The following is a 23,012-nucleotide window of genomic DNA, read 5'->3' on the forward strand; positions in this document are numbered from 1 at the left end:
TCAGCGTACTGTCGCCCAAGCAAAGCGCCTTGGCCACGCCCCACGTCGTCACGTTCTGCACGACTGCATCGAGCTCCTTAGATGGCCTTCCTGTCGATCCGCTTGCCATTCTTTATGTCCTGCTCCAGAACCATGAGAAACTTCTCAATGGCCGACGCTGCTGTCCGATAACCCCCAAGCACACCTCGATGTCTGAATCCGATTCCAATTCTTCTACTGTCAAGGCTCGCCTCCTTGTTGGGTGGTCCAACGGGCGGTTGGCTTGCTATAGTCATCCTCCGATATTCATCGCATGCTATTATTGAAATGATTTGTCTCCAGGGATGACAGCTCATCGATATGTGATTATTAAACCAGGGATTAAAACACATTGATGTTTATTTTTAAAACATCTTCCGGTATAATGCCCACATAATGTAATTATATCGGTTATGATACATATATACGGAATAGAATTACGGAATATTATTAATTCAGCAAGATGATTCCGTCCGATGTATATCGTATAAAGGCAAATTAAGTGAGCTAAGTTTTTTTTTTGTATCGGTATATTTTGAAATGATACGATATATTTTGGTATATACCTGATGGGGGGACGGTATATTTTATCGATACATCGTATTATATATCGCCCATATGAATATATATATCTAAATAAATAAGGGACGTTTAAGTGGGCTAAACTCGTTTTTTTCGGTATATTTAGGTCTGTTTTGGTATATATCTGAGGCTCAGACGCCTTACCGACGTGCAACGAAAACTTGAGTCGTAATGGGCTGTAGGAAGGTGTATGGACAACAAGAAAAAATTGCAAGCTTCGTACTGCCCCCACCTCATCTTCATCTCACTTGTGAGGACAATATACCTTGAAGACAAAATCGAATTTTTGTATATTGGGTATATTCAAGGTATATTGGGCAAAAAGGGTGGATTTTACCGTGCATGCGTTGCATTATCTGGGCCGTTTTGCCTGTTGTCCATACCCCCTTTTTCCTTCCATTATGTAGCAAATGTGTAGAAAAGTAGACTCCATACTCCCATCCTCGTTTATATGTATATATATATATAAATATATATTTATGTACTTGTATATTGCGGGAGAATTGTTGGGGAATTGTTGCGTTGCTGTGGAAAAATGCAATTGTAAATTTTAATAAATTGATTAACGGTTTTCCCTGATGACGTTTCGAGTAAATTAAGTGTGCGCACCGGGTTACGCGTGGAGAGAAGATTGAAAAAACATTTTTTTCCTACGCAGCAGAGGCATTGAACGCGCGCGTGTGTGTTATGTGTGTGTGTGTGTGTGTGTTAGTGCCACATAAAGTTGCAAGAAGCACAGTTATATTTCATGTGCTTGATTTATGCAATAATAAAATCGGCAAATTCAGCTTGTGGATCAAAATCCGAAAGGAAAGCAGAAAAATGTGAAAAAAACCAATGGGAATTTTTCAATGTTGTCAATACAGCGAGAGCGAGAAGCAGCAGCAGCAGCGCCATCCGCAGTAGCCGTCTGCGGTAGCAGCGCTGCCAGCGTCAACGTACAAAAAGTCAAAAGCAAAAGAGGAGAATGAAATAACAGAAAAAAAGAAAAGAAAAAAAGTTGAGCCATAGCAAAGCACGAAGAAACGCGAAGCACGGGCTAAAGAAAAATCGAAATAATAAAAAAAACACGCATACATATGCACGTATATGTAGCTGTTTGCGTGTAGTGAGATTCTGTGCCTGTGTGTGTAAGTGAAACGTATAAATAAAATTCAGCCAAATGCAGAAGCCAACAACAAAATGGATAACAAAACTAAACAGTTGGATTTTAAATTACTGGTAATTAAATAATGTTTACGCCCCAGCCCCCGTTTTACTCCTTCCATTCACCATATTATATACACAGAAACATAGGTACAACCGTAAATGTGTTTGTGTGACTGTCTAATTGTGTGTGAGAGAGAGAGAGAGGAGAAAAACAACGTGTAAAGGCAAAGAAGAGAGCGACAGTGAGATGGAGAGCGTGAGCCAAAGAGAGCGTGTGATAGAAGAGTAGGAGGTGGAGGACGACAGATAACAAATGAAGTGAGGTACAGTGTGCACTGGTCGTATTTTGTTGCCGCCTTTGCTTTTGTTGTAATGTTAAAAGGTCGCCTCGATTAAAACAAAAAAAAGAGAATACGGAGTATTTGAATTTGTTTTAGCATTTTGCTTTACTCTCCAATTAGGAATGCGAAACACCTGAAGTAAACAAAGATAAGCGGTTAATGGATTTTTGAGCGGGAATTGCGGTCATCTTAAGAGCGAGATAGAGAGAGAGCTACTACAGTTAAATGAGTTGAAAGAGAAGAAGAGTGCTGTGTGGGCGCTTTCTTTCTGTGTGCTGTTCTTCTATTCCGTTTATTATTTTAAAAGCTTTAAACGCCCCCTAGCAGACTCTCCCTACCCAACCCATTCAAAATGGATGGGGGAATTCTTGCACAATTTCCACCCACACATATTAAGCTTTCTGTGTGTGTGTGTCTGTGAACTTCCGCCGAGTCTATCTCTAAACCCCCATCATACCACCCCAGTACAAAACCAGACCCCAACCCATCCCCATCGCACTCCCACTATCCCATTCAAAGGCAAAACGCATACCACTCCCATTTCCCCTTCTTCTCGGCTCCCCTTTCCCCTCTCTATCCCCTTCTTCCTTTCAACGAGTGCCACATAATGTTATTTTTGTTTTTTCTATTTGCCTCTAAAATGAATTGTAGTTCCCCCTCTGACATTCTCTCTATATTTTTGTGCTATGCTACTCCCCATTTTTCGACCCATTTCAATATGGTTCTTGTTACTGGGTTGCTATTATTCACTTTTGTTTTGTTTTCCCTCGTTATATTTGAGGAAATATTTATTTTTATTTTTTATTAGTTTATAACAACGTTTACATGGATTACACACTCATACAAAGAAACAAACTTACATTTGCATAAATACTAATACCATAAAAAATACTACTAAATCTAAAAGCACAGACACACACACAACACTCCATCTCGCACTCATACATAGAAATAGAGCCCCAAGAGCAAGAGCATGATTGGATTTGTGAATGTGTGTGTGTGTGGTTTGTGTTGTTCCTCGTAGAAAGTATTTGTGAGAGGGGTGTGAGCGAAAAGCGGGAGGGAGTCACTACTTCTTCCCTTTCTCTTCCTCCTGCATGCATATAAATTTTTGTGGTAGCTCGCTCCCGTATGCAAGTGGAAGTGAGATGGACAACACGGTACGAATGTACGAAGCAAAGCACAAGTGAAAGAAGAAGAAGAATGGTAAACAGCATTGCACAGTGGGGCAAAATTGTTCATTTGTGTACATGTATTTCCATTGGTGGTGGAAAAAGAAGTTAGGGAATTTTTTTTAATGAAGAACTAATGCACTCACTCCTGAAACACATAAAATAGCATTCTCTCTGAAACTAAATTTCTCTTGAATGGCAGTTCAGCTCATGTTTTCCCTTGCAGCGTTTTAATTACTTCTCTTCTCTCTCTTTAGAAACGCAATTAAAGTTTTTTATCGCTATTAATTGGGTTTACGACATGAGTGAATGCTGTCTGAAAGCCGGACGCAGGTCTATGAGGGTTAAAATAGTTATCCTTTTCTAGTTTCGAACTATGGGGCTGCACTGGGAAGCAGCAGACCAAAAGAGCGTACGCTCTGTGCCAATTTCATTAATAATACTCTTTAATTAAGGCAAGGAGGAAGACAAAAGACAGTGTAAAAGCTATTTTTATTTGATTACTAAAACTATTTGGATGCATTCCTATGTATTTGTGCTGCTCTAAAAGCTTTTGGTTGTGTGTATGAGAGGGGGGGAGGAAAAGCAAAATGTATAACATACATAAATTTAGCTAAAAATGCATGCAACGTCACTTTCTTGCCCTTCCCTGTGCCGCCTGCTGCCCCCATTTTGACTGTTTCTTCTATATATATAATATATTATATATGTAAGTAGTATATGAATGTTTATCTGGGTGTGTGTGTGGGGATGTACTCACGTGTTTAGAAATATTTTGAAGATACATATGTAGTCAGTCCGCTTCTATTTATCTTTGGATGTGTTGGTGTGTGGGTGTGCGCTTTGTGGAACAGGTACATGTGTTTGTATGAACCTACATATATAACAATTGTAAACGAACTAAATATTTCTGTGTTGCAACTAAAGCGGCATAAATCAAGATGGAAAATACAGCTGACATCGCACAAAAGTCGACTATTGAATACCCTATAAGAGATTCCATTCATCCTATTTATATTGAGTTGAATGATATTCTTATCCTAAAGAAAGGTGCATCGTATTTTATTTTTGTGGTTAAGGTACATATAAATATGTACATATGTATATCACATCAAGTGCACTACGTCTCTTTCTCTCACTCACACACACGCAAACACACACTAGAGATCATTTAATAAGAACAAAAATAAAATGTAATTAAATGTGGTATTTTGATTTTCGTTTCCCATTACTCTCTTCGCGCGCTCTTTCTCTCCCTCCGCTTTTCCGTTTTCTTACCACACACACAAAAAATGTGATTATAACTGTATGCGTATGCATGTGTGTGTGAGAGCTATCTGCGATCTAAATTTACAACTACTTTATTGACAAATAAAACGCGAGAGTTGCAGCGTTGCCACCCAGTTGCAAGTTGGATCAATGAATTTTTGTAATCATTCAATAAATACAAAACAAAGGGTATTCAAAGTATTTCAGGAGTGTGTACCCGTCGTCGTTTGCTTTTAGCCCTGTCCACCAATACTCCCTTTTCCGTAATTCTGTATTGTTTTCTTTCTTCTTCTCTCATACAGTGGGTGGATGGATGGTGCGAGAGGAACGTGTAGCGAACAGAGAGCCCCACATTGTGCTTGTAACAACTACAAATCGCTGCAAAAACACATACATACACACACATACATTTAGAGAGATAAATGCACACATACACATGCATATATAGTGGAAACATTGTGGAATGGGGGAAAAGTAGCACAAATTGTTCGCTGTTTTAATTTCCCTGCCTCTTCTTCTCTGTCTCCCCACCTTCGCTGTTGCTGTTTTTTGCTTCTTTATTTTTGCCATCTTCGTTGGTTTTCGTTGTGGTCGTGTGTTTGCTTTGCACTAATCGCTTGCGCGAACAGCGCAGCCGGCGTCGCTGCTTCTGTCGCCGTGCTGTCTAACCGTTTCATTGACGACGCGAGCGCTTCTCTCTCTCTCTCTGCTACTACTTCTCCCCACTCTCCCTCTCGTGGCTTTAATGGCATTAAATTGTTTAGAAAATCATAATCTCTAATTGTATGTGATCACAGTTATTTTGGCAAGTGTAGGTTTGTGTGTGTGTGTGTTTAATTAAAACAAATATGGATGTTATGTTCTAATTGGGACAAAACTACTTTGAATTTATGTGGCAACTCTACAAACACCACCTCACCACCCCCCTATATCTCCTCCCCCAAGTTTCTGCTTTCCATGAAAATGGGCGGCACAGGACGGAAGTTGGTAATTTATTTCTACTAGCGCAATAATTTAAGCACAGTGGAGCGAAAACGATTCTGCTATGATACTTCTACGAAATATTACAAACTCCAATATTCTTTGATTCTTCCAGGTGGATCAGTCACTAAATCTACTGGACAGCCTCAATACGGCATTGCGGTGCGATGCTATACAATTTTTGCTGCAGACGCTCAAGTGCAAATATCCGGACGCCTGCGACCAAGTTGTCAGGAATCTATTCAGTCACATAACCAATGATAATGGCGGAGGGCTGGCCACCCACCACGAGCTAGCGAAGAGCGAACAGCTCCAGCAGCTGCTGCTGTCCACCAAGAAGGAGAAAAAGGAGAAGCAGGAGCCGGACAGCGGTGGCGGTTTCGACGGCGCCGGGGCCGGGGCCGATGCAGAGATCAAGCGGGAGCATCAAGTGGAAGAAGATGAGGAAGAGGAGGCCGGTTCTACAGATCTGAACCAGAATTTCGAGAAAATCCTTTGCAAAGAGGAGTTTCTGGGCCTCGACGACGAGGAGGAGGAGGAATTCCTCCATGATGCGGACACAGAGAATTCGTCTTCCCTGCAATTCAACGCTGGCAACCATGTGGATGCACTTGGGCCTGGTGATCCTTTGGATCTAATACAAGGCGGTGGCTCACTCCTGGTCAAACGGAAGTACGAGGCAACTTTTGGAGCCGAGGAAGATGAGGAGGATCACCTGGATGAGGACGCGGCCAGCAGCAGCCCCAATGGCAACAGCAGCGACAGTAAGCTGGTCAAGCGAATGCGAACCAACAACATGCACGTGGCTGTGGCGCTGGGGGTGGGAGTGTCGAGTGTGAGGAGGAAAGAGGAGAGATCCAGCCTAGGCGAGGGCTACGTCTTCCACGAGGACAGCCAATATACGCTGCGATATCACCACAGTACCGGGGAGTTCAGTGAGCGGGCTTTTAAGGCTCAGTTCCGTACTCTGTTGCGCCTGGCGCTGAGTCAGCACCACAAGCCCTTCCTCAAACAGTTCTATGAGAACTTTGTGGAGAATGGACGGCTGCTGGGCACCACGCCTTCGACGAGAGTGTTGAAGGAGCTCCGCGACCAGCGATTGGAAGAGTGGCGGAGACAGCGGGAGCGTCGTCAACTGGTCAGCCTACTGAAGCAGAATGAGATTCAGCAGCAGGAGATCCAAAAACAGCAGCAAGAGATTCAGGCGCAACAGGAGCTGCACGACGATGAGAATCGGGAGCAGGAGCAGGAGCCGGAGCGTGAGCAGGAGCATGAGCAAGAGTTGCCCCCACAGCTGCCTGCCATCTCTTTTGGCGACTCGGAGCTGGAATCGGAAACGGAATCACAGCTGTCGTCGGCAGCTCAAGAGATTATGAAGTTTGAAGAGTTCATTGACGACGGTGTAGGCGCAGGACGTCTTATCGATGGTCTGGAAATGGAGCCGGAGATAGATGACATGCTCGCTGGCGCCGGTAGTGCCCTGTGCAGCGTAAACAGTGCGAGCGGCCACAGTAGCAACAGCAGCAACAGCAGCAGCAGTGGGAGTGGGAATGGTAATGGTAATGGGAATGGAATCGAAGTAAGCGGGGTTGTCCTGGAGAACAATAGTCATCATTCGCATCACCTGTGAGTAGAGCTGCAGCCTGCTTCCCAGAATACTTGCTAATATGTCCCTTTCTTGCAGAAGTAGCAGCAGCAGTGCAAATCTTGTGATCAACGGCCTTACGTCAAGCAATAGCATCAACAGCAACAACAACAACAACAACAATAATAATAACAATAATGGCAATCTCCACTGCCCGCCAATATCCCTCCACGGGCAGGGGCAGGGACAGAGTCTGGGATCAGTACAGGAGCAAATAGCACCAGGCAAGCCATCGCTTCATCTGCCCATGACCATGACCTTGGAGAGCAGAGACCTGAAGGGCAACAGTCAGCAGGGACATATCATCATGTCGGGTGGAGGAAGCTCTGGGACCCACGCCAATGAGATTCAGCAGCTGCATCAGCATCCAAATCACTACAACTCGAGCAATAATCCCCTCTCCATGATGGGTGGCATGATGCAGCAGCAGCACGTAAACATGCAGCACCAGCAGCAGCAAATGATGCAGGGACAGTTACCACAGCATGGGGTCTCGATGATGAACAATCGTCAGATGCCTGCACTTGTTGCCTTGTCAAATCTGGGAGACGAATCTCCGGTTTCGAGCAATGTCTGTGGCCAGATGAACTCCTCGCTAGAGCTAGACGACAATGATCTGTCGCCCGACGAGGATGACGACGAGTTGGACACCAAGCTGGATGAGCTGGATGCGGCCAAGCAGCAGCTGATCGATGGCGGCAGCAGCAGCAGTACCTCTCTGCAAGCGCCACCTTCTCAGCATGGCAGCGGAAGTGGCGGCAGTGGGGGACACACGCCCGGTAGCAAAAAGGATAAGCCTATCTACAATTGCCTCTTGTGCCCGAAGTCCTATCGCAAGCGAAAATCTCTGCTGGATCACTACAAAATGCATCCAGGCTTCTGTCACGATTGCGGCCAACCCAATGGCAACACGTTAGAGGTAACAATATAAAAAGATAAATATAAAGGATGAATGAGGGGGGCGGGGGTTCTGTGATTCTGTGCTGACCAATTAATAACTTTTGTATTGTTTGTTTCTCAGGAAATAATCCATCACAATCGGACGATGCACGTAAAGGAGTTTCCGTTCGTGTGCGAGATCTGCGGCGAGTCTTACTCGCGACAGCAGCAGTTTCACGCCCATGTCGATTCGCACAGCAAGAAGGATTTCAAAAGTGAGTCGGCGTGAATGTAAATTTCACCAAGTTCTCCTGAGGAGTGGAGTCCAGTCCCTTGAAATGGAATCAGCCTTATTTTGAATGGAAGCTGTATGTGAAACTGTTGATCTAAAATTCTGTTTTTTGTTACAGCCTTTCCGTGCGGCGAGTGCGGGCTAAAGTTTCCGCAGAAGAAGCTGCAGCAGCATTTCGAGGAGACTGGCCACAAGGCGGACGGGGCCATTTGCGAGGTTTGCGGCGAGGAGTTTACATCAAAGAATGCCCTCTACCAGCACATAATACGCGTGCATAAGCGAGACAACTTCTTCGAGTGCCACATTTGCCATAATCGCTTCACGTTGAAGGCCAACCTGGAGCGGCACGTGCAGCTGCACACCGAGGTGAAACGCACTTATGTGTGCGACATGTGCGGCTCATCCTACTACACATATCCCGCACTCAGGGAGCACTACAGCAACGCGCATGTGGATGTGTCCGAGTGCAAGTGTACGCTGTGTGGTAAGCGCTTCGGGTCGGCCAAGTCGCTGCAAAGGCATCTGCCCTCTCACTCGGAGGAGCGACCGCATTGCTGTAACTACTGCGATCAGGTGGGTTCTACGTCCAAGGATCCTTCTGAAGCTTTTTTTAAATCTTTAACCCTTCACAGACCTTCAAATGGAAGACGCATTTGGTGCGGCACAAGCAGACAATGCATGGAAATCAAACGCCGCCGCCTAAGAAGGGAAAACAGCGCTTCCCCAAAGCTAACGAAGAAGGTAATGCATCTGTTTCGCCTCGAAGGGTTCTGTTCTAACTGCTTTCCTTGCTTCTTTCCTTCCTTCTTTTCGCCAGCTGAAATGGCTGCTCTGCCGGATATGCCAGGTCCGCCGCCTGTGAAAGCCAGCAAAAAGTCAACGGCCGGAAAGGCAAAGTCACAGGGAGCAGCAGGCGCAGCAGGGGCTTCCTTACAGCAACAGCAGAAGGGAGCTGCAGCAACGCCCACGCCACCACCCCCAGTCTCAACGACCCCAGGATGTCTGCAGCAGGATCAATTCAATGCGGCGATGGTCAGCAGCAACAGCTCGCAGTCCTCGACGGCCTCTACGTCCCAGCACTCGGTTTCTACGAGTGAATCTCAGCAGAATTCCATCTACAATCAGAGCTTTAATGCTGAGAAACTGCCGCCAAGCCAACAAGCACCGCCGCCGCAACAGCAGCAGCCACAACCACCACCACCACCAAATGCTTTACATCAGCAACTTCCAACGCCACCTCCAACACAACAACAACAGCAGCAGCAGCAACAGCTGCGTGCCAGCCCGGCTGATCTGCACCTGCAGCGAATGAATAGCTTCGGGCAGGAGGGGCAGTTCCACTTTGAGGCTGGCCAAGCGGCCGGAAGCTATCAGCAGCACCAGCTGATCAGTCAATATCAGCAGCAACAGCAGCAGCACCTGAGGAGTCACACACCTCAGAGTCCTCATCCTGCACATCCTCCACATTCGTCGCAGATCCAGCAGCAGCAGCAACCGCAGCACTTTAATTCCCCTCACCATATGCCGCCAATGCACCACCAGCACCAGCTGATGATGCAGCAGCAACACCGTCATAGCCAGCGCTCGCCATTGCACCACCATCCCTCAACGCAGCAGCTGCAACAGCAGCACCAGCAGCCGTCGCATTCCCCGCAGCATGCGAGACTGCAGTCGCCGCAACCTCCGCCAGTACAACAACAACAACAACAGCAGCAGCAGCAGCAACAATTCCTGCAACAACAGACCGCAGACTCTTGGGGCAACATGAACTTTGGTAATCCGCCTAACAACCAGCAGGAGTTGAAGGATAACAAATTCTATATTGTAGACTCGGCCGAGTTTCTAGGGCTTCCAATGAATGTGCCGCCAGCCCAACAGCAGCCGTCACAAAATGTGAGCAAACCGCAGCAGCAGCAGCAGCAGCCGCCGCCACAACCACAACAGCAGCCCCAACAAGATCCAGCTCTAGCTAGTGATATGATGAGCTTCCAGCATATGTGGCCAGCGCCAGGTTTCAGTCAGAGCCCTCAGCAGCAGCAGCAGCCCCAACAGCAACAACCGCAGGGACAGTCCAATCCGGGAGATCCCCACAATTACAACAACATCGGCAGCATACTCACGAATCTCATTGACAATCCCGCGACAATGGAGTACAACTTCGACTTGATCCAGCATCAGCAGCAGCCGACGGCCCAGCAGCAGCAACAGCAGCAAGCAGCGCAACAGCAACATCACAGTGCAGGAGGCTATCCGGGAGCCTTGATGAGAAGTGGCGCCGTGTATGGGGGAGCCTATGAGCAGCACATGAGCGACCAGTTGGTCAGTGAGCAGCAAAAACAAAACAGCTTTCCGCCCTATCATTTGCATGGCCAGCAGGCACAACAGCCGCCGTTGCACCCCCACTTACTGCCCCTGGCGGCAACGCATGGCAACGTTTACGAGCGAACAGGAGTCGGGGTGGGCGTAGGCTACTCTATGCTAGGTGACGAGTCAAAGGCCGTCCTGCCTCCGATGATGGGCGGAATGATGCAGCAAATGCCCCCTCACGGACAGCAGCCAGATCTAATCTACTATCCAGTGAAAAATGATTGACAGGCGAAGCATTCCCATCCGCATCAGCAGCAAGCTCCAGCTCCAGATCCAGACCCAGCTCTAGCTCAGGAACAGCAGCAGCAGCAGCCGAGCAATCACCATCATCATCGCTGGTGGACGGAGGAACCAGCCAAGAGAGGCGATGTGTTTCATTGAGGAAACCAAGAGACATTAGAAAACAGGACAGGACACGAAAGCGGAACAAGTTCGCTTAGATAGTAGGTGAATGTGAAATTATGGACGCGAATACTTGCGATGCGATTGAGAGAGAGTTGTAGATAAGGGTAATCCACATGATTTTTGGAATCTAGAGCAATACAATACAGATTAGAGCGACAAGTGCTCAGAATTCTAATCCGACCGGCGCTATGATACGTGTATAAATGTAATCATTTACAAGTACATAAACAAACAAAAGTAAGAGTATATTTACGGATATACATATATATATATATAGTATATCTACAGACATATAAATAGTAGAACGTAAGCGAAAGAAACGCGAAAAATTGAATAAAAAAAGCTATAAATAATAACTACGTATACATATATAAATTATATGAAACATATAAACACTAATGTCTAAGTAAACTACTAACAATAACGGCAGACCACGAGCAACTTTCGAACAAATTTTATGCTTATTTAACATTTACCATACGAGCTATGAATGCATCATACAGTTGCATGTTGCATGCAACACAGACACCCACACACACACAAATACGTACGTTGATGTATAATCAAAACAATCCAAACATTATATCCATGCATACACTACACTACGATACGATACACATACTCGTACGATATCTACATATGTAATCCGGAGACACACAGAAAGACCCCCCTATATATTGTAGATGAGATTTATTTGAGCTTGGGTCGGTTCGTCGGGTCGCTGGGTCATGCATCACGAAAACCACAACATTAGTAGAAATGACGCTCATAGCCCGGGCCAAACGCCACACAAAGTTGTAACCATATCATGAGGCCCCACCACCCCCTTCCCGTATAATTAATTGTACTCTCGATAGTACTTGTTATTTTCTATTTAGTTAATGAATTGATTACGATTACACTTGTAAAGCCTTTCCGACGATCACCGCCAGCCACACTTTTGTTAGATTAGTGCCTAAGTCTAGTTGATATATCCCAATGTATACCCTCAGCATCTTGTGGCTTTTTACACCCAATCCTTGTATGACTAGAGCTATGTATTATGCATACCCCATAGCATTTCCCTCCCTCCACTCCAGTCCACACCAATCCACTCTACGCCCCTCCAAATTGAGTTATTTTCGAGAATTTCCTTAGAGTCAAGACAGGCAGGCCCCCAAACATTTAAGTTAATCAGGATAGCGTTGTTCTTGTTTTACATATTATCCATCAGATCCAGCAACATAAGAATTGTACCATTAAGTGAAAGTTTAAAACGAAACGTTAAATGTTTAAGGATACTTTTATGCAACAGCAACAGCAAACAAACAATACAAACAGCAACCAACAGCAAAACTTCACTAAAATTAGATTTGTATTCTGTATACAAAAAAAAAAACAACTGGCAATTAAAAGAAAAAAGAACACGATATAAATACAATTTGTATATTTAATAAAAATAGCAAAATAAAAGTGAATAAACTTCTTTTAAAAAATGAAATAAAACGCACTTTTGTTTGTTTTTGTTCTGCCCAACATTTGATGTATATTTATTTTAATAACCATTTAACAATTCCCAAGATCTGCCCGTAGCGCCTAGCATATGGTTAGTTAGCGCCTCCCATTAGATTAACCATACGATTCTTATAACGCTTCGAAATATCCTTCTCGATGTGTGTCTGTAGAGTACGGGTTTGGGCAATCAGTTCCTCGAGTACGGGATTAAGCTGCAGCCGTTGCTCCCGCAGCTCGACGGCACGCTGCTTGAGCCCCTCGCGCGTGGATCGGAGCTTCTCCACGGCCTTGGTCATCTGCTGGAGCTTGGTGGCAAGTAGATTCGCGTACTTTGACGAATGCTTTAGCTGGAATAGATGGCGCGTTTGCTCATCGGAGGTCTGCTGGATGATTTTCTCGATGTAACCGAGAATCTTCTTTATGCTATCAGCATCGTGTGTGGCAATGCTGTCCATAAGCGAGTACATAATGTTGCTCGAGGACTCCAACTGATTGAGCTCATAGAGGCGCAGGCGCAGGAACGATTCCAGCTCGAAGAGCTCGTCCAGAAAACGATCCCGATAGTTGGGCGAGTCTAGAAGTGTGTAGGCTTGGTCACCTGCAATGGATTTGGAATGGATTAGCAGCTGGTGGAGAGATGAGAAACCCATATCAGCTATCAGCTTACCCTTGGCCGTGCCACCATCCATGCCAGTGCCCTCCACCACGATCCCATACTCCTCGACAGGAATGTCAAAGTTGATTTCAACAGCATCCGATGCTGGGGCACTCTCGATGCCCCAATCGATGTTACCGCCATCGGTCTCCGGAAGATCTACACCTCCAAAGTCACCGTAGTCAATGATTTCCGCCGAAACGGTGGAGGATGTTCCGCCATTGTCATCCGTTCCAAAGTCAATTTCGGTAACAGCGTTATCCCCCTCTCCATCCTTGGAGGCGATGCCTTCACTGAGGTCTAGGCTTATGGGAGGCTCTTCAACGGCCAGGGGTGCTTCTTTGTGAATGTACTGATACACTGTGGTGTTTCCAAACTCGACCAGATGCCGAAGAATGGGTAGCGACTGCTTGTGCCCACTGATCTCGGCATACATGTCGATGCCGTTCTGAATCTTGCCAATATCCTGTAGGGACTTAGTGTAGAGGTCTGGCAGGCCGGCAAGAACCTCGATAAACTCCGCATGTAGATTGTCTCCTTTGACCCCCAGCTGTTCCAGCAAGGCAGCATGTTCGGCCAGTAGCTGACCTTCCGGCTTGTGCATGTCTTGGGCTCTTTTAAGGCTTTCATCGGTAAGTTGTTCCAGTTTTGCCATTTGCTTTCGCACCCCAGGTATCTCAAAGTTTACATTTCGCACAAATATCTGAGCCGTTTCGCCCAGATATGTAGCGTTCTTTTCGTACAGGCGGCATATCTCCTGCCAATCCTTCATACGCTGACTGCCGTAGGTGCCAAAAACGCTTTTAGTATCCTTCTCCGTTTGCTTGAGGATTTCAATTATCTCTTTCACATGGTAATAGTTGATATCTGTAACGAATTTGATGGATGAAGACACCAGAGCACAATGGCCTTGCCTACAAGGTGGTGGTAAAAAAATACCCGACAACCCTCATCTGCCTGATGCACTTTCAGGAAACTCCAAAAGGCAGTTTTAGATGCAGGTGACCTGTTGTCGGTATATATGTAGGTATATGTAGGGTATATATATGTCGGTATATGTAGGTTATATCGCTGTTAAAGCTATAGAAGGAACCGAGTAGCTTGGATGACGAAGGCAGTACTGTCTCGAGGTGACACTCGACATAAAGAACACCTTCGATTCGGCGACGTTCACCTTGCGCGTTCCATGTCATTTTCAGGGCCCTAACTCGGATAGGAATCTCAGACTATCTGATAGCCATCATCGAGGTCTTCTTCAGAGACTGCATGCTGCTATACCACACCGACAACGGCACCGTGGAGAAGCAGGTGACATGAGGCGTTCCCCAAGGCTCAGTCCTTGCGCCAACCCTATGCAACGTGATGTACGCCACTATCTTCAGGCTTCAATATCAAGAGATACCCGCACAGTAGGTCATGTAGAAATTGAGAGAAATTAAGGTCTAAGGAGGGGTTCTCTAGCCTTCTTTAAATTTAATAAACTGATAAAAAATAAAAACAGGGCACAAGCTACTCACTTGCTTTCGACAATAATTTAATGAGCTGTTCATTAGACGGCATGTCCTGGAGGGCATTGCTGATCTTAGTGTGAATTTCCTTGATCTCCTGTTGAATATTTTTGGGCACAATCCTGCGGCTGATCAGCCAGTCTTGCAACTTCAGAGTATGGATGTCAATGGGAATCTCAGACTCCTTTTTTTCGAAAACCGAACATTTAACACATTTGAGAGCATGATATGGCTAAAACGAAACACACTTACATTCATTTTGCAGAGATATAATATTTGTTTCTGTTCCACGCAAGCAAGCTGCTTTGTTGTTATTTTTCGATAAAATATACCGTCTCATTTTCTAAATATACCGTAAATATACTTATGACAAAACAAACTTAGCCCACTTAAGCCCCCTCTATTTGAACAGGTGAACAGCTTGAGTTAGACGGTAAATAATTCTAATGATAATATTTCCTCTAGTAGATCCATCCATCCTATCTTTCACCTGAAATGCGCTAAAATTCTTCAAGATTCATAATTTTCATAGATTGCATTTTTATATCCACTGGTCGACAGTGGGTTAATCGTTAGTTGTCTCTGTCCAGGACACTAGTTGCTCGCAATTTGGTTACGTATAATTGGTTTTTAAACAAAGATAAATCAAAACCCAAGATTATTTCTGTTGTAACTTGCTCCTAAAGCAATTCTAAACCTAAGCTGTAGTGTAGTCATTGGCAATTGCTGCTGCATCGGCATCGTCTCTGAACATCTGGGCCACTTGTGCACTTGGCAGAATCTTCTGAGAACTTCCCGTCTTCGTTTTCCGCCAAATGTCCCACTCGACTGGATGCATTTTCTTCTTATGCGAATGCATGTTGGCATTCGAATTGAAGGTGCGCGGGCAAAAGGGACACTTGTACAGAGGTTCACCAGTGTGCTGGGCCATGTGCTCCTGAAAAGTGGTGCAAATGATAGAAAAAGTAACAGCCATTTTACGCATTGTGTTCTCACTTTTAGGCTTATATCTTTCTTGAACGTTTTGCCGCACTGTTCGCAGGTGTAAATCACATTCGAGTGGGAGTATCGCTTGTGGCCGATCAGCGCACGAGAGTTCTTGCAGCTCTTGCCACATTCCGAGCAAATGAAAAGCTTGCCTTCGTCGTTGTGGCGCCTCAAATGCTGCTTGAGGTTATCCTCATCTTTCAGCCAACTCTCGCAGTCTGGTCGCGGGCATTTGATGCGTGGCCCACTCTCCTCAAAATGCAGGCGAACATGTTTTTCAAAGACGGCCTTATCCTTAATACTCTTGCCGCACACATGGCACACATTCGCCGCTTTGCGATGCTGCATGCTGATGTGCACCTGCATATGGTATTCCGTTGCGAAGCTGTGGAGTGGAGCGTATGCTATATGGTTTTCTTCGTAAATGCATCCAAAGTAAACAGATACTCACGCATTGTGCTTGGGGCACTCGGGACAAATGAACTTTCTCTCGTTTACTGGCACGTGGGAGCCCTTATGCAGCTCAAGGAGATTACGGCGGGAGAAGCGCTTTCCGCAGTCCTCGCACTGGAAGTCGCATTCCTCATCGGGAACATGGTGAACCAGCCAATGGGCGCGCAATACGCTGGAGTTGGCGAACACCTTGCCACAGTCCTTGCACCTACGGAATGAGAACCGAGCCAATTAAAACTGTCTACGGATAAGAAATCGAAAGCCCAGCACTCACTTAATATACTCCGGATTCTCATGCCTTCTTGCGTGCTCTTGTATGAGACAGCGCTTATTTAGCTTCCGGCCGCAACATTTGATGTAGGGCCGTTCGTCTGGATGCTTCTCCTTGAAGTGTTCCCGAATACCGTCGAAGTCTTCAGCCAAAAATATGCACAGCTCACAGCCCATCACAATGTATCGTTTTATGAGTTCTTCATCTTCCTTGCAAAACGGCGGCAAGCGTTCCATCTTAAATACTCTTTTCACTGGCTTAGGTTTCTTAATTTTAGCTTTGCTCTTGTTTCCCGTCTGTCCAATCTTTTTCGTCTTGGCTGGCTTGGCGACTCCTTCCCTCGCTTTCCGTTTGCGGCCACTTCTCGTAATAATTAAATCGTCTTCCTCATCTTCATAGTCAACATCGCCATCATCATCATCATCATCGTCGTCGTCGTCGTCTTCGCCATCATCGTTGTTGGGTTCTTCAAGGCCAAATTCCAAATCTGGGGATTGCCGCTCAGTTTTGATGTCCAGCTTACTGTCGACTGGAGATTCCGGCGACAGAGTCTGGCCTAGTTCTAGCTCATCCAGGGGATTCACATTTATCTGAGCACTCACATCATTGTCCACAGACAGCACATCGGCTGGCATGAGTACTTCCTCCGGCCAGGATGTGTTCACCGCCTCGGGATCCTGCTTGAACTTCGAGGTGGTGGCATAAATAACTTGAGCCTCTTGTATGGAAATATAAAACTGGTGAAACTCGGACACCTGGGTCCAGCAGACATTGCAGATAACTTTTGATATCTCATCGTTGGGCAGAACCTGGCCAGAACCATACACATTTGTTTTTAGATGTAGTATCTATGATTGTGTGTATAGTATAGGAAAGGAAGTATGGTTCTCACCTCGAACCAGAAATGCTGGCGCAGCACTTCGGCCACTTTGTTGTCCGTTGCATTCACATCGAAGATCTGTAGACACATCTGGGCCCCGCCGATTCCGCGCAAACACAAACGGCAGATATCCATTTTGCATTTATAAATTACAGCATCTATTATTAAATTTATTCAATTTTATTGTAGAAATAATAGAAATTTACAATGCGATAGCGATGGGAGTCTCTAGCAAAAAAATCGATAGCCTGCCTATCGTTCGTGTTCTTCTCTGTACCTCTGCATCCGTGAAAAAGTATTTAAATAAAAATGAGTAAACAAACCAATAAAGCACCCAAAGATGCAGCGGCCTCGAAGGTAACATCGCCGCACGGCACATTTGCAGTCCTCAGTTGCACGCTATAACATTTCACTCTGATTTGCAGCGAATAAGCGAGAAAAAACTAGAGGCTTTCACAGTGGGCACATTCTCGAAGCCGCATTTGTCCAAGAAAGAGATTGAGGAGCAGAAGAAAAAGGAGGATGCGGCTGCCGCGGCACATGTAAGTGCATAGGTAGCTCTCTCTCTCCCTCTCTATTGATATACAATTTGATATTCTAGGCCTTCAAAGAGTTCGTGGAAACGTTCCAGGAAGCACCCACCCCCTCGTCCAAGGTGTGGGTGAAGGCCGGTACCTACGATGCAGGCTCCAGGCGTGAGGACAAGTCGGAGAAGGGAAAACTGTATAAGCCTTGGTCGAGGCTCTTGGATAAGGAACCCGACAAAATCGAAGAATACGCCAAGACGCTGGCTTCAGATCTCAAAAAGGAGCCGCTGAAAAAGAAAAATCAGGAGAAGAAGAAAAGCAACTTGGAGTTGTTTAAGGAGGAGTTAAGACAGTAAGCTCGACTACCATTCCTACTACGATTCATTTATTCATTCATGGTTATGCCAATTTCTTTCAGGATCCAAGAAGAACGCGAGGAGCGGCACAAGTACAAGCACATGGCCGTATCACAGGCTCCTCCAGCACAGCAACAGCAGCCACAGCAGCAGGCGGCATCACAAAGCAGTAGTAGTAGTGCTTCCACCAGCTCTCAGCAGGCAGCAAGCAACGCGCGCGAAGTGGGATCGTTTGACACCGGGGATCCCAATACTACCAACCTCTACTTGGGCAACCTAAATCCGAAGATATCTGAGCAGCAGCTTATGGAGACTTTCGGGCGCTATGGTCCCTTGGCGAGTATCAAGATCATGTGGCCACGTTCCGATGAGGAGAAGGCGCGTGGGCGCAATTGCGGCTTTGTCGCCTACATGAGCCGCAGGGACGCCGAAAGGGCACTTCGGACCCTCAACGGCCGCTACATCATGGGCTATGAGATGCGTCTGGGCTGGGGTAAGACGGTGCCCATAATGAACACGCCTATATTTGTTCCACAAGCGCTAATGGAGCTGACCCTTCCCCCGCCGCCATCGGGACTACCATTCAATGCACAACCGCCCGCGAGTGAGGCTGATACGTTACCCAAAAAGAGCTACAAAGAGTACGACAGTGAGGAGGAAAAGGAGAATATGGAGAGGGTAAAAAAGCACATGCAAGAGGCATGCCATCAAATAGTCCCGAATTAAAATGTTGTATTTTTAGATTCTTAGCAAATCAATAGTAAAAGTCTTCATACCTACAGAGAAGTAAGAGCGGCCCATGATAGTGTATGGTCTTTATAGAAACTAATCTGAGCAAAACTCCTAACTCTTCTTCCAGAGCTGTGCTTAACGTTATCCATCGTATGATTGAGTTTGTTATACGCGAAGGACCCCTGTTCGAGGCATCGGTAATGATTCGCGAAATGGAGAATTCGCTGTTCTCGTTCCTTTTTGATAACGAGAGTCCAGCCCACATATATTACCGCTGGAAACTCTTCTCTCTGTGTCAAGGGGACACGCCCGGCGAGTGGCGAGAGAAGGAGTTCCGAATGTTCAAGAATGGACCCGTTTGGAAGCCACCAGTGGCTAATTTTTATACCCAAGGCATGCCCGATGAACTAGTTGTTGATCCCGATGCACCAGTCGTCAGCAAGGGAGCCCTGTCCAATGCACAACGCGATCGACTCGAGGATCTCATCAGACACCTAGTACCCGAACGTGCTCGCATCGGGGATGCCATGATCTTCTGTATTGAACATGCTGATGCTGCTGATGAGATATGCGAATGCATTACCGAGTCTATGGCAAGCCTCCATACGCTTCCGTCGAAGAAAATTGCACGTTTATACCTGATCTCTGATATACTGCACAACTGCACTGTGAAAGTCTCCAATGCCTCGTTCTTTCGGAAATCGTAAGTTAATCAGTTATTTATTTGCTTTTAAGTTGTTCTTTATATTGTTCCTGTACTTTGCAGCGTGGAAAAGCAATTGATGGACGTGTTTGAGTGTCTCCATGCCTATTGCCTGAATATTGACAGCCGCCTCAAGGCGGAAGGCTTCAAGTCCAGAGTCTGCAATGTCATACGCACCTGGGAGGAATGGACCATCTATCCGAAAGAGTTTTTGGCTCAGCTCAGATGTAAATTCCTGGGCAAACAGGTTTGTATAATCCTTCCCCCTTTGTTTGCGATGAAGTTTTTCATTGTGGATTCGTCTTTAGTACATTATCCCGCCCAGTTCTCCACAAATGGAGGAATCACGATCTGAGGAGGCCGTGGACGAAGATATTGACGGAGCACCACTATCTGGCGACGATAAAGATGATGAGGACTTGGATGGTGTTCCATTGGACGGTGCTGCTTTGCTCAAGAGCGCCTTGAAGCTGGCTCTGCCAGAGTCTCTCACTCCTGAGCGTGACACGCCCAACAGAGAGGAGTACCATGATGAAATCGATGGCATACCCTGTAAGTACTTATGAGTAGGTAATCGAGAATACGATGTTATTCTATGCGGAATTTCAGTTGATGAAGACCTCGATGGTGTGCCGCTGGAAAAGGAGGCCAAGTCGCATGTTAAGCTGCCTGGATTTATACCTTCAAAATGGGAGACAGTTGATCCTCAGCAGGTGGAGGCCCAAGCCATAACGACTAGCAAATGGGACACACTAGATCCGCCCGACCCGCCCAAGTTCTTTAGCTCGGATGAGGACACTGACGATGACAGCTCGCAACAGTACAGCGATGAGAAGCGACAGCAGTTGAGGGACATTGAATTAAAGGCCATGCAATACCAAGATGAACTGGAGTCGGGTAAGCGACGCGTGGATGTTGGCTGGACGGTCGTGGAACAAGTAGACCACTACCGCAAGCGCTTGTTGAAACAGGTATGCGCAGGCCGAAAACATTTCAATTAGTCTTCCATTTGCTTATATTATAATCTTTTCAAATAGGATTTAAGATCAGAGTCTGTCGTAGACTCTCCGTTGAGCTACATGAACACCAAATTAAAGAGCTCCAAGCACAGCCAGAGTCCAGTTCCATACAGAAGTGCCTCTCGCAAACGGTCTCATTCCCCTTACAGCGGGGGAGATAGCAAGCGACGTGACTATTCACCGGATAACTCTCGTAGTTCAAAATCGTCCAAACGCAATCGTTCGCGGAGTGACTCCGATTCTCCAAAGCGCTACACGGAACGATCCGCCCGCAGTACGCGATACGACAGTCCTGCATCTACTTCTTCTCGGTCCCGACGATCTCCGTCGCCATCGTACAGGTCGCGATCTGACCGCCGGGAGGAGGCATCGCCTACGAAGCATCGTAGCGAAAAGCACAAGCACAAGCATAGGCACTAGAGTGTGTCGTGATTGGACTATAATAAAATTCAAATCAATTCTGTATGAAAACGCATTCTTTGTTGGTTTAAAATACATGATATATTGTAAATCTAAATGGTTTGCATAGGCTCTCCTGTTAATATGTCGCATTCTCACACTATATCATGGCCCAAGTAGTTCGATTCCGTCCTGCGAATTTTTCTAAAAACTTCAATCTAAGCAAACTAAATATTTAAAACTGTTGTGATTGTTAAGGAAAGCTGGCCAACCCGTGTCCTCGAACTGCCTGAGCCGAGCGCTAGCGCAAAATGTTTATAATCTTAGGGTGAATTCAGAATAGGTCTTAATAAGCTTAAAAGTAAATACGAACAGCCTCTTCGGCATTCTGCTCTACGGGGCAATATGGGCATTTGAGTATGTGGCCGTTGCTGAGCTTGTGAAGGGCATCGTTGGAGATGACATGACCACAGGTCAACTTCTTTGGCGGATTGTCCTCGGAGGTCTGCTGACGCAAGATGGGACAGGCGAAGATTGAGTGGAAGCGGAATTCTGGCTGGAGATCGATTTCGATGGGCAGCTCGTCGCAGCCATTCCACATTCCCAGGACCTGGCGCGATTGCATCACCTGCTTGATGTTCAATAGAGCGGGAAGGGCAGTACATCCAGCATTCACAACAACAGACAAGGCAGAGTTCTTACTAATGCCCAGCAGCTGGCAGGCATCCTTAAGAAATATAAACGATAGTTCAGTCCACATTTCCTGGCCCAGGAAATGCTTGTACGGAGAGTTCTCCAGCCCGGCAGGCAGATATATAAAGCTGGCCATCAGATTGGCTATCTCGTGCTCATAGCGCAAGGCAAACTTCTTGAAATTCGTCCGGGCATAGACAACGGCCTCGTTCTGCGACTCCACGCCATACGAGACAAGCTGCATAAAGCGCATGCGGTGCAGCCGAAACTCAATGAGAGAGTGCCGCTCCATGAGCTGTGGTGAGTAGCGCTTGGTCCACTTGAGGGCTTCGGTCAGCTCCCGCTTCTGTATCTTCATCCAAATACTATAGATATCGGCGAACTCCCGCTCCGAGTCGAACACATCCTGGGCTTGATCCTCTGTCATTTTGCATTCTTTGATCAAAGTGCGGGCCACCGTGTCCATGCCCTGGCGGCAATAGTGCTTGGCAATGGCCTTGTTTAGCAGCATCAGGTTCTCCTCGTCCTGCAGGACATCGACACGCATGGTGGATGTAAAGTCGGCGCTAAAATTACGATCAATAGCCTTCCCAATCTTTGAAATCGAGCCGTGCAAGTCACGATGCTCTGTGGACAGCTTCTGCACCCTTTCATTACATTTTAAAATGGCTCCTCTGATCACCTCCATGTGGCGATCAGTGGGACGCTGCGGCGCAGTTGGTTCCGTCTCCACCTGCATGCTCACACCATCACCCATTGGGTCGTCTACGCTGGGAGCATTTGCATTCACCTGAGTGCTCGAGTTAAGAGTCGTTACCATTTGCTCGGCATTTCCAAGGGCATTGACCAAGTCCGACATCAGCATCGCAATATCCCCTACATCGGCCGAGGCATTGTCGCGCAGCTGCTCTAGTTTGGTAACAACTCGGTCGAGATCCTTTTCCACCGATGAACAGGCCCACGATTCGCTATCCATTGTTTGCTCCACTTTCTTTGTGACAAAATAAAAAAAAACTAGCCACGCCAGGCGCGCTTTTCCTTTAGACTTCAGGCCAAAACGAACTCAATTCTCGATCTCTGAGGATTTTTCCAAGGTCTATGCTAGATTTCACCGTTTAGCGGAATATGCGTATTATTTAAAAATTGTTAATTTTATAAATTATAACACACACAAACATTGCGACCAGTGTGACCGTGGACTTATCTCACTTTCAAAATATACCGTAAATATACTG

General features: G+C 46.2%; 5 protein-coding genes and 1 long non-coding RNA gene across 7 annotated transcripts; 2 read left to right on the forward strand and 4 right to left on the reverse strand.

Annotated features, from left to right (window-relative positions):
• Window positions 1–668: 668 nt before the first annotated feature.
• On the reverse strand, window positions 669–4,102 carry LOC113565024. The gene is made up of 3 exons (XR_003408400.1): window positions 4,023–4,102; window positions 938–1,125; window positions 669–865 (listed from the first exon to the last, which is right to left on the reverse strand). It is a non-coding gene; the product is annotated as an uncharacterized LOC113565024 (long non-coding RNA).
• Window positions 1,137–11,456, forward strand: LOC6600914. 2 transcript variants are annotated; one of them, XM_026984800.1, is made up of 8 exons: window positions 1,137–1,821; window positions 5,628–7,138; window positions 7,197–8,076; window positions 8,179–8,311; window positions 8,447–8,901; window positions 8,961–9,069; window positions 9,146–10,102; window positions 10,157–11,456. In XM_026984800.1, the coding sequence occupies exons 1-8, from the start codon at window positions 1,783–1,785 to the stop codon at window positions 10,918–10,920; spliced, it is 4,848 nt and encodes a 1,615-aa protein (XP_026840601.1). In that variant the 5' UTR covers window positions 1,137–1,782; the 3' UTR covers window positions 10,921–11,456. The 2 variants fall into 2 exon arrangements, with proteins under 2 accessions (XP_026840601.1, XP_026840599.1); XM_026984798.1 differs by having other exon boundaries at window positions 9,146–11,456.
• A 1,135-nt stretch (window positions 11,457–12,591) lies between these two features.
• On the reverse strand, window positions 12,592–15,235 carry LOC6600912 (CDK5RAP3-like protein). The gene is made up of 4 exons (XM_026985649.1): window positions 15,176–15,235; window positions 14,767–14,989; window positions 13,262–14,116; window positions 12,592–13,192 (listed from the first exon to the last, which is right to left on the reverse strand). The coding sequence occupies exons 1-4, from the start codon at window positions 15,233–15,235 to the stop codon at window positions 12,687–12,689; spliced, it is 1,644 nt and encodes a 547-aa protein (XP_026841450.1). The 3' UTR covers window positions 12,592–12,686.
• A 31-nt stretch (window positions 15,236–15,266) lies between these two features.
• Window positions 15,267–17,519, reverse strand: LOC6600911 (transcription factor grauzone). Its single transcript, XM_002025884.2, has 5 exons — window positions 17,361–17,519; window positions 16,472–17,277; window positions 16,196–16,405; window positions 15,754–16,129; window positions 15,267–15,694 (listed from the first exon to the last, which is right to left on the reverse strand). The coding sequence occupies exons 1-5, from the start codon at window positions 17,481–17,483 to the stop codon at window positions 15,455–15,457; spliced, it is 1,755 nt and encodes a 584-aa protein (XP_002025920.2). The 5' UTR covers window positions 17,484–17,519; the 3' UTR covers window positions 15,267–15,454.
• Window positions 17,520–17,641: 122 nt separating this feature from the next.
• LOC6600910 (U2 snRNP-associated SURP motif-containing protein) lies at window positions 17,642–21,150 on the forward strand. Its single transcript, XM_002025883.2, has 10 exons — window positions 17,642–17,705; window positions 17,774–17,890; window positions 17,950–18,227; window positions 18,294–18,909; window positions 18,974–19,017; window positions 19,091–19,666; window positions 19,730–19,913; window positions 19,975–20,218; window positions 20,276–20,637; window positions 20,704–21,150. Exons 1-10 carry the CDS (start codon window positions 17,658–17,660, stop codon window positions 21,103–21,105), a joined length of 2,871 nt encoding a protein of 956 aa, XP_002025919.1. The 5' UTR covers window positions 17,642–17,657; the 3' UTR covers window positions 21,106–21,150.
• On the reverse strand, window positions 21,144–22,885 carry LOC6600909 (E3 ubiquitin-protein ligase RMND5A). The gene has a single exon (XM_002025882.2). It carries the CDS (start codon window positions 22,751–22,753, stop codon window positions 21,440–21,442), a length of 1,314 nt encoding a protein of 437 aa, XP_002025918.1. The 5' UTR covers window positions 22,754–22,885; the 3' UTR covers window positions 21,144–21,439.
• Window positions 22,886–23,012: the final 127 nt, after the last annotated feature.

This window comes from Drosophila persimilis, unplaced genomic scaffold (genome assembly GCF_003286085.1).
Source record: "Drosophila persimilis strain 14011-0111.01,24,50 unplaced genomic scaffold, DperRS2 tig00000002-arrow-pilon, whole genome shotgun sequence".
NCBI classification, from domain to species: Eukaryota; Metazoa; Arthropoda; class Insecta; order Diptera; family Drosophilidae; genus Drosophila; species Drosophila persimilis.